General features: G+C 44.2%; 2 protein-coding genes across 2 annotated transcripts in view; one reads left to right on the forward strand and one right to left on the reverse strand.

The window, feature by feature from the left end:
• radil (Ras association and DIL domains) overlaps positions 1 to 3,086 on the forward strand; it is a 25,292-nt gene extending 22,206 nt beyond the window's left edge. The window contains exons 20-22 of the mRNA XM_060047823.1: positions 1 to 50; positions 894 to 1,033; positions 1,299 to 3,086. The exon at positions 1 to 50 is cut by the window's left edge and continues 90 nt beyond it. Of these exons, the coding sequence (XP_059903806.1) occupies positions 1 to 50; positions 894 to 1,033; positions 1,299 to 1,398 (290 nt within the window). The 3' untranslated portion in view covers positions 1,399 to 3,086. The remainder of the gene's footprint in view (positions 51 to 893; positions 1,034 to 1,298) is intronic.
• An 82-nt stretch (positions 3,087 to 3,168) lies between these two features.
• On the reverse strand, positions 3,169 to 14,546 carry foxk1 (forkhead box K1). The gene is made up of 9 exons (XM_060047813.1): positions 13,953 to 14,546; positions 12,147 to 12,362; positions 9,224 to 9,422; positions 8,707 to 8,853; positions 8,138 to 8,331; positions 7,225 to 7,397; positions 6,519 to 6,785; positions 5,752 to 5,919; positions 3,169 to 5,318 (listed from the first exon to the last, which is right to left on the reverse strand). Exons 1-9 carry the CDS (start codon positions 14,384 to 14,386, stop codon positions 5,092 to 5,094), a joined length of 2,025 nt encoding a protein of 674 aa, XP_059903796.1. The 5' UTR covers positions 14,387 to 14,546; the 3' UTR covers positions 3,169 to 5,091.
• Positions 14,547 to 17,498: the final 2,952 nt, after the last annotated feature.

Genomic DNA, 17,498 nt, shown 5'->3' on the forward strand with positions numbered 1-17,498 from the left:
AGCTGGACAAGGGGCCATATGGATTGGGCATGGGACTCATAGACGGCTTGGTAAGCAAACACACACACACACACTCAAACACATACACATATATACACATACACACATACAGACTGTCCCCACACACACTCAAACACATACACATGCACGCATACAGACTCACCCCACTCCGAGCGACCTTTGCACCAAACTTCCCCGTCAACAAACTCAATTAGGTTTGTTTGATCGAAAGCCGTAGGTTTACAGTAAGGTTTACAGTTATGTTACATTTAGGTTTACAATGAGGTGAGAGAAAGGTTAAATCAACGTTACTATGACACAAGGTTTCCAATAAGGTAACAGTGAGGTTACAGTAAGGTTTACAATGAGGTAAAAGTGAGGTTATAGAAGGTAACTGTATGGTTACAGTAAGGTTTACATGAGGTTACAGTTAGGTTTATTTTGAGGTTACAATGAAGTTACATTAAGGTAACAGTGATCGCTCTGGCTCTCGCACTCGCTGGCTAACCAATCAACATAATGCAGCCTCAGTGCCAGTGGATCAGCTCTGAAATGTAGGTCATATATCAAAACCAATTGGGTAGCATGTTTGTATGTATATTCACACTATCTAGCAGACAATGTTATTGGCAGCGTAGCAGTGCAGCTCATCGAGGTGGAGAGCCTCTTGGAGAGCCTCTTTCATCATTATTTGCTCCATTCACCCACATGACTTCTACGCTGCTTAGCACTCAGCCCCTGAGGCTCAAGCTACTACCCACTGCAGTCTTTTTTCCCTGTCACAATGCGGTCAATGGGAGTGGCATCGCCCTCTCATCGATAAGAGCTCTGGCTCCAGTAAGGGTGACCAGTGGGGTCGAAGGGTCACGCCGTGCGACGTCTGCCCCCTGCAGCACACCCCTCTGAACGCTCCGGGGATCTACATCCGCACCCTGATCCCCGACGGGCCCGCCTCCTCCGACGGCAGGCTGAGGATCGGGGACCGCATCCTGGCCGTCAACGGGACCAGCCTGATCGGCGCGGACTACCAGAGGTGAGTCGGCGACATGAGGCCGTGACCGGCGACCCAAACACTGTTGGTGTGTGATCGATCGAGGGGCACTGTCGCCATCGGTCAGACCGCGTGGCCACGAATCCTCAACGCTGGTTATTCCAATCGATGGCCTCAATTGATCGGAGCCCGGAGGCGCAGACAGTGTCGCTCCTCCATCCATACGTGGTCTGTGCTGAGTGGCGTGTAACCGGACTCTCCTCCTCCCCCCCCCCCCCCGTCCCCACTCCCCGTCCCCCGTCCCCAGCGCGGTGGATCTGATCCGACTCGGAGGAGGCCGTTTGCGCTTCCTGGTGGCCAAGTCTGACCTGGAGGTTTCGGAGAAGATAAGTGCCTCCTCCTGCTAATGGCCACACGGAGACTGCCTACAGACACCGACACACACACACACACACACACACCGACACACACACACACACACACACACACACACACCAAGCACACGTTTTGTACCCACACAGCATCCAAGAGGAAACAGGAAGTGGATACTCTATGGGTGGGGGCGGGGGGTGTGTGTATATATGGGTACATATTTACAAAAACACATTTTGTGTTCCAGGTTTCATTTGAATGTGCTCTTACAAGCTTGCATGTGCACACACACAGACACACACAGACACACACACCCACATACACATGCACACACACACAGACACCCGAATTTAATCATGAATGTGAACATTACTCGTAGCACAATCAGGAGATTACCCTCTACAGAAACTGCCGCCCCTCCCTGTATCTGTTTGGAGTCGCACAGCATGAGAGGACCATGTGATGGCAGACTTGGATGATAGGTTGTTGTCTGTTGAGGAGGTTTAAAGCAGTGCTTCCCAAACTCTGGTCTGCAACACTCAAGGGCCCCGGCACTGAATAATTGTGCTGAAATGTTGCATTCGGAGGTCAATCACTGGCTCTCAGATCCGGTGTTGGCTGTGTCCTGCAGTCAAGACACACAGTTATTTGCATACCATTTTTGGTGTTTTTGAGTTTGTTGTACATTGCGTTGCCTTGATGTATAAATGAGCAGCACACCATGTGCTTAGACGCAAAAGGGGCCAATAACAAAGATCACACTTGAGACGGCATGAGCAAAAGTTTGAGAAGCGCTGCTTTGCAGCACTTCTCAAACTCACACTGCGTGGTAGGACGCCAGTGTCTTTGTTCAAACCATGGCGCACGAGTGCCCCGCGACTCCTGCAGTGTATAGCTCTTTTCTAGCGCCTAGTGGGTCGTTTCCCAGTTCCATAAGTCTTGCAGGTAGGGTTACAGCAGCCTCAAGTGGTTGTAAATGTAGGAGACCACGCTGCTGGTTTCCACATCAACTGCAGGATGATAAATAATAAAGTGAGCACTTAACAAGTGAAACAGCCTTAGTGAAACTCCAGAGTTCTAGCATTGTGGTAAACTGTCGAGAGGGAGACGACGTTTTGTATATTGAGTGTACACTTTTATGTATAAACTTGAATGTTGAAACATTGTGGAGATTAGAAGTTGGTGATAGTGAGTCTGACTATTCGAATGTTTTGATACATCGCAGTGCTCATATTTTCCAATATCTGAATATTATCATTTGACTTCTAGGGAAATATTCATAAAATGACAAAACGTTGGCTGATAAAGGTTGTGTCTGCCTGGCCTTTTTCTGTTGATTACCTTAGCTGCAAAGACAACTACTTTTACTGAATGGCACAAGTATTGTACAAACCTTAACTTTCTTTACAATTGTATATACATATATATATATACATATGTTCTCTAGTTGTGTGTAAATATTTATTTGTAAATATTCTTTGTTCCATTTTGTTAGTTTGATGTTAGAAATTAATATGAGAAAGCATACGAGAACCTCCTGGAAATGGATTATCTTGTTGAACATTTTGGAACGTACATATTTTTTGATTTGAATTTTTGTGTTCAATGGTTTGTATTCCTTACTGGTTTTAATGCAAGTATGTCTTGTTTCTCTCTGATCAATATTTATACTGTTTAAGGATATTGGCCCTTAAAAAATGAATTAAAATAAATAATTGAACAACCTTGACGTCTGGTTATTTGGTATACTTTATGCCCAACAAACAAAATAACTACATTATGATAATAACGAACACATCAAAGTGTGATGTCAATGAGATTGTTTTAATTTGTGCTACACAATTTTTCTTTAACAAATCACAAAAGATGAACATTTAAAAATACATATTTATATCTCTCCATTTTCCAAAATGCATAACTTTGACAGCTGGTCATAGCAAAATATTTTTTCACTTTTTGTAAAATAGGAAAAAAGGCGTTCAACGGCCATGTTGTTTAACAGGTAAAAAGAGCAGCATACAATCAGCATACATTGCTTTTGTTAAATTTAACTTATGTGCAACAACAATCATCAGATCTTGCACAGGTTTGTGATTGACAGACAGCGAAAAACTAAATAAACGCAAATTTAAAATGGATGCCTGAACAGTGGAAATTGGGACGAGTTAACGGCTGCTTGTCAATGGTGGTGAGAAAGAAGAGAGAGAGAGTAATGCTGGAGGATGATCCAACAAGGGGCGGCTAATTGCAAAGGAAAAGCCATCTGAACAACTGCAGATGCGATTTACCACAGGTCGCCAAGATAATGCAGAGAAAGAGGGATGGGCTGCGAGACATGAAAAAACAGTTGAAAAGCTGAGAATGGAAGCGAGTGATACCCATGAAGACATGATTGACACATGTCAAACAAATGAGATTTATGTGGTTGTGTGTTGGTCCCGCCCTTCCCCTGGTTACAAAAATCAAGTCAACATACGCGGCGTCATCGGTTAGCAAGATGGTGAAACGTTTGTAGTGTAGCGGATAAGGTACTGCTCAAGAAGTGCTGTGTTAACATTCTAAAACTGTAAAGCAGTCTAAAACAAATAAAGGTTCAAATAAAATTAAAAAACGACAACAAGAAGGTTTTTAAGGCATTTAGGATTATTACAATGATGCTTTTTTTTTCTTTTTTTACAAACGACTACAACCGTTCCGACCGGACTGCACCTCCTCTCCTTGTTTTTCTTTCTACACAAAACGAGAATAATTAGCAATACAACAATCAGTTTGTCTACATTAGGTTAGCTCCGTGTTCAGCGTTTCCCCCAGAAAATGTCTTAGTCAAGGTGGTCAAGGGGGAAAAGGAAGAATAAAATAAAATAGATATTTTTTTTATTATTTTTTTTTACACATGGTAGTCAAGGCAGGGCCCTATTGTTGTTAAGGCCTTAACCATACAGTGCTGGGGGAAACACTGGTGTTCTTCGGTCAGCTCCGTGGTCACCAGGAGGTACACCCCCTCCACTTGACGGGGGGGGATGCTTTATACGTCCAAACTGAAACATAGTCGCTTACGAACCGGCTTAATATTGATACGAAATTCTTGGGTTCAAATATTTTTCCGATTTCTAATTCCGACACATCACCCTTCTTCCTCCTTCTCACCCTCGGTTTTCAGAGGAAGAGACTACAGTCTGGGTGTCCAACATCTGGCCACTGGGTTTGCATTGACCTCGCCTCAGTCGTGTTCCTCACACACAAACACACACACACACACACACACAGTCCGAGAGATTTGAGAGTCACAACAGAGGGGTTGGTCGCTCCACTCCCTCCATCAGTCAGTGTTGGACGGCTGGTTTCTTTGGCCTGCAAGTGGCTTTGATTTAACAACTAGGGGAGAACTGGGGGGGTAAATTAAGGAGATGGGAGGCCTGCCACATGTCAAATGCTCCATCAGGATTAAATATCAGGTTAGGTGCACGATGAGCGAAAAAATAATGATTAAAAACGAATGATTAAAAAATAAAAATAAACGATCACTTTGATACTTTCTTGGACCAATAGCTCAAATGTATCGCCTAATTCCCTTCAGTTTGAGGGGCCGCCTGAAGGTTTGCGGGGCAGCCGTGTTGCCTACAGTCCTGTCAGGGTGGGACCTGGACTGCGGCGGGGGTGATGGTGGTGCGTGTCTGTGTGTGTCGGGGGTTCGCTAGGCAACCTGGGGGAAGGGGGCGTCCTGGGTTTCACTTCCTGGGGTCGTGGAGTTGCGATATCATAGACACGATGACTGGCTGCTGGGCGGGGGCGACCGCGGGCTGGGGGGGCGGGTCCAGGTCCTCCTCCGTCTTGACCCTCTTGGCCTGGGGCTCGGCCAGGCCCCCGTCAGAGCCCGCGCTGGCCAGCCGGCTCACCAGCACCGGGGGGGAGCTTGAGGCCTGGGCGGCCAGGATCTGAAGGGGGCTGCTGAGGGCTGCCGGGGAGACAAAGACGGTCACTGGGTGCATTCCAGACTGGGTTACCGTGGATATCAACAACGGGCAGCGGTAGCTCAGCAGCGCCACCGGTAGGCTCCGTGACCACTGGCGTTGGGGGAACGAGCGGAGGGACGGCGGTGGGGGAGATGATGTGTCGCGGCTCACGTTGTCATAACTACACACCACAAGTGTAGGTCACGGTAAGGTTGAAGTGTTTGGTTCTAGGGTTTCCTATTTGATTGAGGAGACATGGATATATTGTGTGTATGAACGAAGATTATTACAATGCGAGTGCGTTGTGTTGCTCTTTAACTTTGAGAATGGGGGGCATGCACCCATCTGTCACACTGAGGGTTTTATCCTTAATAAGCAGCAGTAGCCGTGCATCAATAGTGTGTTTTAATGAGCAGCGAGGCGGCGGGACAGTACCATAGGCGTTAGCCAGGCTGGTGGCGACCACAGTGGAGGTGTGCTGTCCGTTCTGGGTGACGGGCCGCACTGGGAGCTGGTGCAGCCCCAGGGTCACAGCTCGGCCCTCGGGACCCTGGCCGCCCACCTCCACCACCTGCATGGGTCTCTCCCAGCTCAGCTGACCATCTGAGGGGGGGGGGGGGGGGGGGGCACAGGCAGAGAGGAGCCAAATAAAGCACTGCACGCAATGTGAGGAGACGCATGCACTTGCATAATGTGTTCCAATTTATAGATATTGGAAATGACTGCTCAGGTTTTTAGGAAATCTAATTAATTTGATTCAATTTATATCATTTCATTTTCATTGAAGTTGCAGAAGCAGCATTTAACATGTTTAATATAATATTATTTGTAAAAAAAAAAAGGCTGTATAAGCATTCATGGCATGACTAAAACTATATTTATAAAGGCTATTTCTAACAGTGAGATGGAAGGGAGTCTAAGTAATTAGAGATCAACTTTTTCAACAGTGGACATAAATGTCTAAGAATAAATTAACCTAAACATCTGATATGTACCTATTTGATCATTGCTTTAAAAAAATCAGACAGTTTGGTCTGATTTATTGGAGGGTAATTTATCTCCAAGGACTAAATCAAAACGGCTCAAGGTTTTCCTCCAACTGATCTTATATAATTATGCATGTACTTATCTCATTCCATGGGTAAAGATGTATTTGCATAGGATTTTGATAGAAAAGAAAATGGCCCTAAAAAATGACTCACTGCTGCCCTCAACTGCCCCCTGCTGGCCGGGGATGGTGGTGCAGGCCGTGGAGATGTAACCGTTGGGGAGGTTGGAGGAGAGGGCGGCGCTGGTCACCACCCGCACCATGGTGAGGGCCGGCTGCGAGGAGCTCTGGATCAGGTGGAAGGGCTGAGCGGGACCCCCGCCCCCGGGAACCAGGGCCAGGGCCTTCCCCAGGCCCGAGGGCAGGGGGGAAGGGTGGTGGGGGGTGGCCATGATGACCGGCTGGGCGCTGACGGGAGACCCTGGGGAAGGACGAGCAAACTAAATACATCTATAAAAGAAAACACGCATCCATGCTGGAAGAGGAGGTCCTGTCTTTAGGTCATCAGGGAGAATCAGTTTAAATAGAAAAAAGTTAAACAATTGAACCATCTTATACTTCCCATTTCTCGTTAAAAAGGTTGCCTTTCAACGTGATTGAAAAACAGGATTCATGCACATGTAGCCATTCGGACGTCAAGCACCGGCGCCAAGATCCGGTGTTTGCGGTGTCATGCAGTCAACGCACACACAAAGTTATTTGCACGCCATTTTTGGTGTTTTTGAGGTCATTGTCCATTGCGTTGCCTTGATGTATAAATGCCACATCGCCAGCTCTCTCTCTCTCTCTCTCTCTCAATAACCTTGCCTGGCTATGGCTGGGTGCGTGGTCCCGTCCCCCCCGTGTGGGGACATGCTCACCTGGGGCGCTCTGAGAGTACCGGTACTCGGGCACGGAGGTCAGCTTGTGGGCCAGCTGCTCGTGGTGGTCGTGGGGGATGGGGGAGCCCTCCCTGCTCATGCCCTCGGGGGTCTGCAGCCCGCTGGAGGGGGAGGAGAGCAGGCCCGGGTGGGTGGGAGAGGCCGGGGCGCTCCTGGGGGGAGAGGAGGAGGAGGAGGAGGAGGAGGAGGAGGAGGAGGAGGAGGAGGAGAGAGAAGGGGTTAGGAGGGTTGAGGTAGTGGAGGACAGAACTCTGGGTCATAAGGGTCGCCATGCGGAGCCCGAGGTACGACTGCTCGTCTATAAAGCCGTGCTCGCATGCCACAAGATCACCATCGGTCAGTTCTAGGTCTAGCTCTAGTTAAAGCACAACGACCGCCCCCCGTAGCTCTAGTTAAAGCACAACGACCGCCCCGCGTAGCTCTAGTTAAAGCACAACGACCGCCCCCCGTAGCTCTAGTTAAAGCACAACGACCGCCCCGCGTAGCTCTAGTTAAAGCACAACGACCGCCCCGCGTAGCTCTAGTTAAAGCACAATGACCGCCGCTACTTACTTGGTTCTATCCGGCCGCATGGTTAGCCGGGAGGGAAGCAGAAACATTGGAAAACTCATTAGGTTTTCAGGACTCAGAACTGCACTAGTATTTATTCATGCTCTTTTTACCCACTTAGTTTATACTGGATGTTTTTATATAACTTTACTTTAATGGTCTGTGTGTTGTGTGCCATGTTTTCTTTTGTCAGAGTGCCAAAGATGAATATGTAAATTCAGTGGACAATGATGTTTTTTTTTTTTATCCCTCCATCCATCCACACGCATATATATCTCCATCTATTAAACACGGGTCAAAACAAATTGTTAACTCAAGGAAGTCCCCGGCCCTGACGACCCACCTGGAGGAGAGGGGTCCGAAGGGCGTGCGGAAACAGGCCACGCCTCTCTGCCGCCTCTTCCTGAAGGCCTGCTCCACCAGCTTGCTCTCCGAGGCCGAGTCCACCCGCCAGAAGCTGCCCTTGCCCGGCTCGTCCTGGGAGCGCGCCACCTTCAGGAAGTAGCGGTTCAGAGACAGGTTGTGTCGGATGGAATTCTGGAGAGGGACAGAGAACACATCTCATTAGACACCTGGAGGTGAAGAAATCGATCAGAATGTTATTATTTTATTTTTTTGGTCGTCTTATTATTAATAATTGTTGTTCGTCAAGAATAATATTTTTGGTCGTTTTGTTTTTCTGTTTATATACTCAAGAGTGTGTTGCATAGGTGCATGCATGTAGGCCTAGGTCAGCAGATATGCATGAGTTTATGTTGGTCAAGGAAAGGGATACACAGACATTCTGTGTACAGATTGTTGATTGTTGTAGAAATAAAAATACGTTTTTCTTTTCTTTTCTTTTTTAAGAATGAATGTCGCTTCTGAATCCGGTCACAGAAAAGCAGTGCTGGCTGCGGCGGTGCCACCCACCTGCCAGCCCTTGTCTGCCGTGCGGTAGTAGGGATAGTGCTTGGTGATGTGGGAGTAGATGCCGCTGAGCGTCAGCTGCTTGTCATGGGCCGAGGAGATGGCCTGGACGATCAGCTGGGCGTAGGAGTAGGGAGGCTTGGAATCATCCTGGACACAAAGCAGCAAACACAAAGACTCTGTGAGCGCGCGCGCGCGAGCGTGTGTGTGTGTGTGGTCGGCAGTGGCACGCTGCTTGTGTATCTGGCTGCAATCTAAAATTAAATTGTCCCTTTAACAATAATTATTAATAATAACCCTGGCCATATTGCACAATACATTTTGTACATTTCCCTGTCCATCCAGTTTCGGTTTCACATACATTTATAACGCATATCCTGTATGTGTATGGGACGAATAAAAACCTTTGTCTTGAATCTAAGCATCGAGCATTAACGTGGACATTGTGCAGCTATTCGCCAGATGAGGTCCGGCCCACTTCGTGCCGTACAGTGTGGCCCACTGGTAGTGAGCGGGTCACCTTAGGACTGTCGCTGCCGGCCGACTCCCCCCGGGGCTCGGCTCCTCCGCTGGCCTGCCGGACCAGACCCTGCCTCTGCTCCGACACCGCCTTGGCCGCAAACTCCGCCGCGAGCTGGAGGTCGGAGGTCACGTTCCGAACGAACCGGTACCCTGACGACCCCGCCCCTCGTGGGCTGGCCGGACAGGAGTTGGGAACACTGGGGAGGGGGGCGGGATGTCGGGCCATGTTAGGAGTCATAATAATAATAATAATAATAATAATAACGAGACAAAATGGGTACGTTTATCAAACAGACCAAAGACAACACCATTATACGTGCTTTTAGGTGACGAGTCAATATCAATTTGTTTGAACTCTTCTACCAGCTTGTAAAATAATGCATTAGTGATGGTCTTCTAACGTTTCTCATTTACTGTTTGGGTCTAACAAAAAAAATAAAATAAAATAAACTTCTCCTATTCTCCTTACTGCCTTGTCAAAATCAATCATCTTGTTTTGATGGATCCTAGACAGTGATTCTCAACTGGTGGGTCGTAGAGCATTTTGATTTGTTAATTCATGTTGCCTTGGCTCAGGTTTTCCTGGAGTTAAGCCCTAATTGTTGCCATGTTTTTAACAGTAAATTAAGCCATTGTTGATAGCTGCCATATTGGTAAATAATGTTTTGTTTTTCAGTAGACTTAATGACATGTGGTTCCTCAGGCTAGACCTGTTGAGAACCACTGCTCCCTGATCCATTATGGGACACCAACAGCTCTTACCTAGGTACCTAAATGTATTTATATCCAGTCCAATTAGGTGTAATGAGTTTGCTACCAAGGTGCATACGTACATAAACATTCAAGCGTAAAAAGAGGTTAGGCTGAGGGAAATAACACATATTATTTGTATATATTAGCAATCCCAGCCATGGTTGAAATGTGTTCGGCAGCGAATCAGGACCGAATATCCAAAAAAGAAGAATCCCTGGGCCACACAAGTGCTATTGTGTAGGAGTGGGAAAAATCAAAACAATAGCTTCTCATGGGAGACCAGTGTGTGTTCCTGCCATTGGCAACCGGTGTGTTACAAGACTTGAAAAAACATAAACATAACAAACGCAGGCTTTGGATTTGTATTTGGCAGCAGGCCAACTTAAGGCTGAAAGGTTGAGCCAATAAAAACAGTGCAGCCGATAACCCAATACGATTTCTGCTATCAACACGATTAATAGAATGTCTATTCATAACATTGCTTATTTACTTTATTCTTTGTGTTCATGGTTTACGACTTTGTTTTTGCACTTGTGTGCGGAATTAATCCGCCCGGTGTTTCCAATGCCTTTTGTGTGTGGATGTGATCACAACAGACATTATCGGGAAAATAGACACACACACACACACACACACACACACACACACACACACTCAAACACAAAACAGACAAATGATTAACCAGGCTTTATCTGCTGCTGTAGTAAGACCACTGGCTGGATTCAATGTAAAATTGATATAACCCATGCAGACTTTGGTTGGTAGAGTAAACACTGCATGCCTGTCAATACATTAACCTTCAGCAACAGAGTCTCAGAAACCAAGGCCATGTGCCAGTGTGTGGACATGTGGATGCTGTTTAAAATCATGCTACAACATTGACCCCCCCCTTCCCCGAAAACAAACCAGAGGCCCAGCAACACGTCTAATTTAGTGTGTGTGTGTGTGTATACGTGTTTGGGGGGGGGTCGTAGAGGATAAACTGGGAGGTGTGGAGGGGGGGGGGGGGGGTTCTGAAAAGGAAACCACGAATGGACAGAAAAAAAGTCTGCTGGCAAAACATTCTGCCTGGTGGCCAATCAGAGGGCTGGAAACCACAGCCATTCCATATAAGGAATGTACACACAAGCTCACGTTGGTGTGCACACATGATGATTTAGGAACAAAACAAGCCGACACCGGACGCACACACACACCGACAATCTCATTCATTAACTTGGTTAGAATCGCTGAGCCAGAGTTTGAGGAAGTTACATGCTACTTTTTTGAATTACGGTTATAGCTTTACTACTAACCCAAGCTCACAAGGGAAATTTAGAATTGTTTTGGATGTTAAACCATTGTTTGAATAATTCTTTATTCATGTGTGTCAATAGGATTTATGTATTTACACATGTAAAAATGGTTACATTACATATGTACAGAATTACAAATAAATCAATATATTATCTATTTATTCTAAATAATTGTGTTATTTCACAGAACATGTTCTTAGAGAACATCTCTAAGAACATGTCCTTGTTCTAAAGGAAGCTTCAGAAACATAATCTCTTTATACTCAGAGGTGACAAGAAAAATGTTTTACACCCTTAATCTTATTAGGCTCGCTTTCATCTGTCATTTCAGATGTATATTTTTCTCCACTTGGCAGTTTAATTGGAACTCGTTCCCCCATGAACTATTAAGTTAAGTTTATTAACAGTTGATAAAATGAAATCAATTCTTACATTAATAGTATAACTTTGAATTAGGTATTAGCACAACCGTATGAGGCAAAAACAAACATTGCTTGCTATGCTAGTTTTTAATACAGGTTTCCTTTCCTAGGTCGTTACTTGCCAGGAACACCGGTGTCATGAAAGTCACAATGGCCTAAGAATTTAGGGGAATGGTGTTCATTATTGACCAGAAAATTAATTTTAAAAAAGTCGTCTAGTAATACAAGTCAAAAGAAAAGCCAAAGAAGGCAAGTGACACATAATCGCTGTTATTAGTGTTTCCCTTTTATGATTATCACAATGGGAGTCTATTCCGACATCACACTTTTCTTCTCAACAACAGAACCCCTAACCTCCACCATTGGCACATCCAAGTGCGTGTGCGTTTGTGTGTCCGCGCCAACCGGGATAGCATCCCCATAGCAACACAACAGTCTGCCCGGTCCTTACCTGAGGGTGCCCGTGGGAGAGGGCAGCGGGGAGCCAAAGGCCCGGATGTGGTCCTCGTGCTGCTGCATTGTGGGAATGGTGATTTTGAGCGGGGAGATGTGGGGCAGCAGGGAGCGCGGTGCCGGAGAGGGGTGCTCCTTCTCCCCCTGCAGCTCGGGCTCCAGGAGAGACATAAACTGGATCTTTATCACCGTGCTTGGGAACCGGAAAACACACCTGAAAGAGCACACGGAGGGGGTGTGGGTGACAGGGATGTCTGGAAGACGTGTGGCACGTATAGCAGTTGTGGAGCAGCGATGGTGGACTCGCTTTCGTGGGGTAGTCCGAATTGTTATGACAGCTTTACTATTTTACAATTGTCATTCATTTTAAACGTTCAAGTTGTTTATATGTGGCGCAAAATCTTAAAAACATTGTGGCATAAAAGTTTTCCAGAAATATAATAGGCCCTCTTATATAAATCTATTTATACATCTATATATCTAGTATCTAGAAATCTATATCTATACATCTATACATCATATGTATATACATCATAGATACATAGAATATATATATATATATGAATATATATATATATATATATATATATATATATATATATATATATATATATATATATATATATATATATATATATATATATATATATATATAGATATATAGATACATAAATATCTGATGGAGCCAAAGAGAGCAGCAGGTGGTGTGTGCACGAGGTGTAGTTATTGAGACAGGAGTGAATAGAATAAATACTGAATGAAGTCATGACTCATGACTGGTGTGTAGCTCCATTGGTAAAGCATATGGCATTAACCCTGCCAGGGTTAGGAGTTCAATTACCGCGGGGGCCACCCATGATATATGGTAGCATGCACTCAAGTGCTGCAATACGCTTTGGATTTAAAAATATATTTTAAAAAAGGGCATAATGTAAAGCCTGAAACCAAGGAAAATATCCTCCCGACCTGCAAATCCGCATCGCATAAAAACAACTTCAAAATATCAATGATAATCATAAATAGTAGGGTATTTTTGACATGTGTGCGTCTGCTCTTTACTCAATTGAGAGCCTGTCATACCAGTTTGTACTTCCTGATCACATAGGGACACACCTCCAAATAAACCTCGAGACCAATCAGAAAACATGGAGGCCAAAGCACCGTATCCCCCTCCCCCACACGCACCCCCACCAAACAACTCTGTAGGCTCAGTAAGTAAGACTGTGGTGATTAGAGAAAAGTATAAACACAAAGCGCTGAAATGCTGATGGTGGCCCCGCACAAGACGATTCAGACCTAAGATCTCGTAGTGCTCTGATGGGTTACTTTGTAGAGTATATTATGATGCGAGCTGTCATGGGTGTGTTTGTTTACATTTAGTGTTTACAAAACGGCGACACGTTGACCAAAAGTACAGTCAAGCATTTACGAAGTAAAAATAGGAACATATCAGAAGCCAATAGGTTTGGATTAGTGACGTAGAAATGTAAGAATGCAAACTTGAAACATGAATGCGTGCGCGTCTATTTTGGAAAGATCCAGCTTGTCAACCGCACCTTTCAAAGTTTGGCATTTAGCTATGCCTGTTAGCAGGCCACATGTAGCACACACACACACACACACACACACACACACACACACACACACACACACACACACACACACACACACACACACACACACACACACACACACACACACACACACACACACACACACACACACACACACACACACACACACACACACACACAGCTTAGCTACAACAACTAGCGACCATGCTAGGCTAGCCAAGTTGACTCACTCTCGGGGTAGCTGCAGTGGCGGTGCCCCTCTCCGCTGAAACACCCCGTCAACAAACACGCCATTCTTCCCGAGACAGCGAAGCAAAAAACCGCTCGACTCGTCATATGTAACTTGTAGGTGCCGTCGAGAGATAAAGCTTGAATGACCCATGTTAATGTCCACAGAGCCATGGGACGAGTTCCGGCCTATGGTGATTGTCCTCTGGCGCATTACAAACTCAAAGTCCCGGCCTTCGAGTCTGGCCAGGGCCTTCATATGGGTAGAGAGTCGAACGGGTAGGATTGTGGTCCCTCGAGTTCCCATAACCGGGGAAGTTGATATGGAAAGAGTGGACTGGTACGCGTGTGTTATCCCGACGCGCACCGGACTGCAAGGTGCGGACTGCAAAGCCAGGAGGGCTCGAGCTCCCGTGTCGTCCCGGTAGTCTGCCATCTTCTTTCGGGGACCTATATACACTTCTCACACTGAGTTGCAACGTGAGAGTTTTTCGGCCAGAGCACTCTGCTAACACCGTGGCTGTAGGAACAACATGGATTCCGGATCATTAGGAGATCCGGAATGGAGTTTCTTTAGGAACGGGATCCAGCGCCTCTTACCTGTGATCCTAAGCAATACAACTCCGATTTTTATAAAAAGGTATACATGGTTTTGTGCCACATTTTGAGATTATTTTAGTTTTAAAAAAATGTATCTATGAATTGTATACTCGTTTTTTTTCGTTTTTTTGCAATCACCATTCATCTGTCTTTTAGAAGCAAGTTATACCCTCCACTTTGACTGTATTTTTTTTCTTTTTTGTATATACTTTATTGTGTTCATTCATTCAATATTCCGTAATTTATGATAATCATAGTTTGTTATTTCCATTTCCGAAGAACACATTTTCTTTCTTTCTTTTTTTACCCCTAGTGTACATTCATTATTATATAAATATATAAATAAAAAATACAAAAAGAACAAGAGAAAAATACATACAGTATATGTACACATACACATGCATATATATATATATATATATATATATATATATATATATATATATACACACATACAAATATGCATACAGGGTGTGATTTGTTGCTGATATGCTGGGATGTTTTTTTTCTTTTTTTTTCTTTTTGAATGTTTCATGTCTTTTTAGTTTGCATTATATATGATTGTTCAACTGTTAAAAATGTTACCATTAGGCTTACCATTAACTTAAAAAAAGAATTAGGCCTGTTGATTGCCTATTTTTCATGAATAAAACAATAAAAACATCCCCCCCTCTGTTTCTTTGACAAATCGCACCCTGTATACATATATACATACATACTGTATCCATACATTCATCCGCATCCCCCCCCCCCGCCCCCCCCCCCCCCCCCCCCCCCCCCCACACACACACACACACACACACACACACACACACACAAAGCAAAAAAAACATGGCTTTTAGAAATTTTTAGCAGGATCTGTGATTTAACTACCACTACCCCTCTTCTTCACCAGTCTTCATGCTGCATTTGCTAGTATACATTTTCCTTGTTGACCTTTTCCATGTTGCACATTGGCTCTCTGCTTTCCAGCAACTTACCCATACTGGGTGTTTCTTTTTTTTGTTTAAGCACTATTATTGTCAGGGCCAAAAAGATGTATAGATGTTCTGTTTCAGGTTCTTTGAGTCTTGTACCCAAGAGCATGTTATGTTGTTCTAAGAACCCATCTTTTCTCAGTTTTAGTTTCATCAAATGCTGGACCTCTGTCCAATATTTTTGTATTTTCTTAGATGTATACAAAATGTGTGTACTGTATCATTTTGAGCCAAATTCCCTCCAGCAACTGGTACTGGCATTTGAGTGTTGGTGATGGTGTTATGAGGTATCTAAGATTCACCTTCCAGGCATATCCCTGCCAGTAGGGGGACCTTGTATGGATGGTTTAAAACTCTGTTTCCACTCATTATCGCATATGGTTGTTTTAAATTCATGCTCCCATTTTTCTTTACATTTTTTTAAGTCCTCAACACGATATCCTTGTAATATATTATATATTTGTCTAGTTAAACTTATGGTTTTTCCAGTTTGACACTTTTTGGCCATATACCCCATTAGGAGATGTAAATCTTGGAGGATTTTTAACTGGACTTTTTCATTTAGATGGTTTCTCAGTTGCAAATATAGGTAGAAATGGTTGCTTGGGAGTTGATATGCCCTTGCGATGTGGTCAAACGACTCAATTCCAGTGTCACTGAACATTTGGTAATGCATTATGAGGCCCTTATTTCCCCAGCTCTTGAAAGCATTGTCTAATTTATTTTGAGTAAAGTCTGGGTCGCTCTGTAATTCTCTAAGACAGGTAAAATCTCTGTCTTTGACTTTTATTGTCTTACATAGAATTCTCCAAGTTGTAACAGTGTTATTAGGTGTGTGCTGCATGCAGCGCTCAACTATTGGTCTTCTTAAGTTTTATTCTTTCTTTCTTTCTCCTTTCTTTATTATTCTCCACAAACTTTGGGATCTATCTCCTTCCTTCATTTTTCTCCTAGAGACACCATTACAAATTTTAAATGTTCAGATTAGCTTGGAGCCGCCCTGATGCTGGCGCACCCATTTCCTTTTTATGACATTATTCAACCCATTTGTGTTGAGGAAAATTGGTCTCGTCTTCCCCATGAGAACAACTCCCCCCCCTTGTTTTGTTTTTTTTTACATAAAAAGATACTTAACAAAACATAATAATAATAAAAAAAACCTCTTACCAAACCCCTCAGTCTTAAACTTCCAATTTTTGCAACCTCTTCTACGTGGTTACTAATGAGCTTCGGTATATTGTGGAATAGCAGGGCCTTACTGCCTAGTCCCGGTCATAAGATGGTTACTATTGCTATCTGTGCAGGGCTAATACATGCCTCTACTGGTATGGTGAACAGCATGAGATGTCTTGGAGTCCTTCCCCATTTGTCTATTTATTTCCACCATTTTTAGTGCCCTCATTTATCATATGCCCCCACCCATCCCTAAAACAACAAATGAAAAAACCCAAACAAACAAACAAGAGATAACCTAGAGAAAATCTGTTGCATAAGGGTACTCAACAGGTTTAGAGACAGAGACAGAAGGCCATTCAGTACATGGCATTCTGTACATGTACAGTACATTCAAATACAGTGTTCATACATTCACTTTGTGTGTTTTAGTAAGTGCATTCTAAATTAGATGGATGGTTTGTTACAAAAAAAAACATACACACAAGAATGTGTGTATGCATCTGTGCCTCATTTGTCGATTTGTAGAATTTTATTTTATTAATTTCTGTGGGTCGTCATAGTTAGGTACAAGGAAATACATCAAAACAAGAACAAAAAAAAGAGCAATTTCAGAATTTCATCAATATCAGAGTTACATCAAAATCAAAGTTACATCAGAATTTCTTCTGTTCTATTACGTTCAATGCTTCCCTCAATACTTATAATTGGTTATACAGACCCACACCTACCAACCCAACTCCCCCAAACCCAACCTACCCTTCCACCCCCCCCCCACTTATCTCACCCCAAACCCCT

This window comes from Gadus macrocephalus, chromosome 3, assembly GCF_031168955.1.
Source record: "Gadus macrocephalus chromosome 3, ASM3116895v1".
NCBI lineage: Eukaryota > Metazoa > Chordata > Actinopteri > Gadiformes > Gadidae > Gadus > Gadus macrocephalus.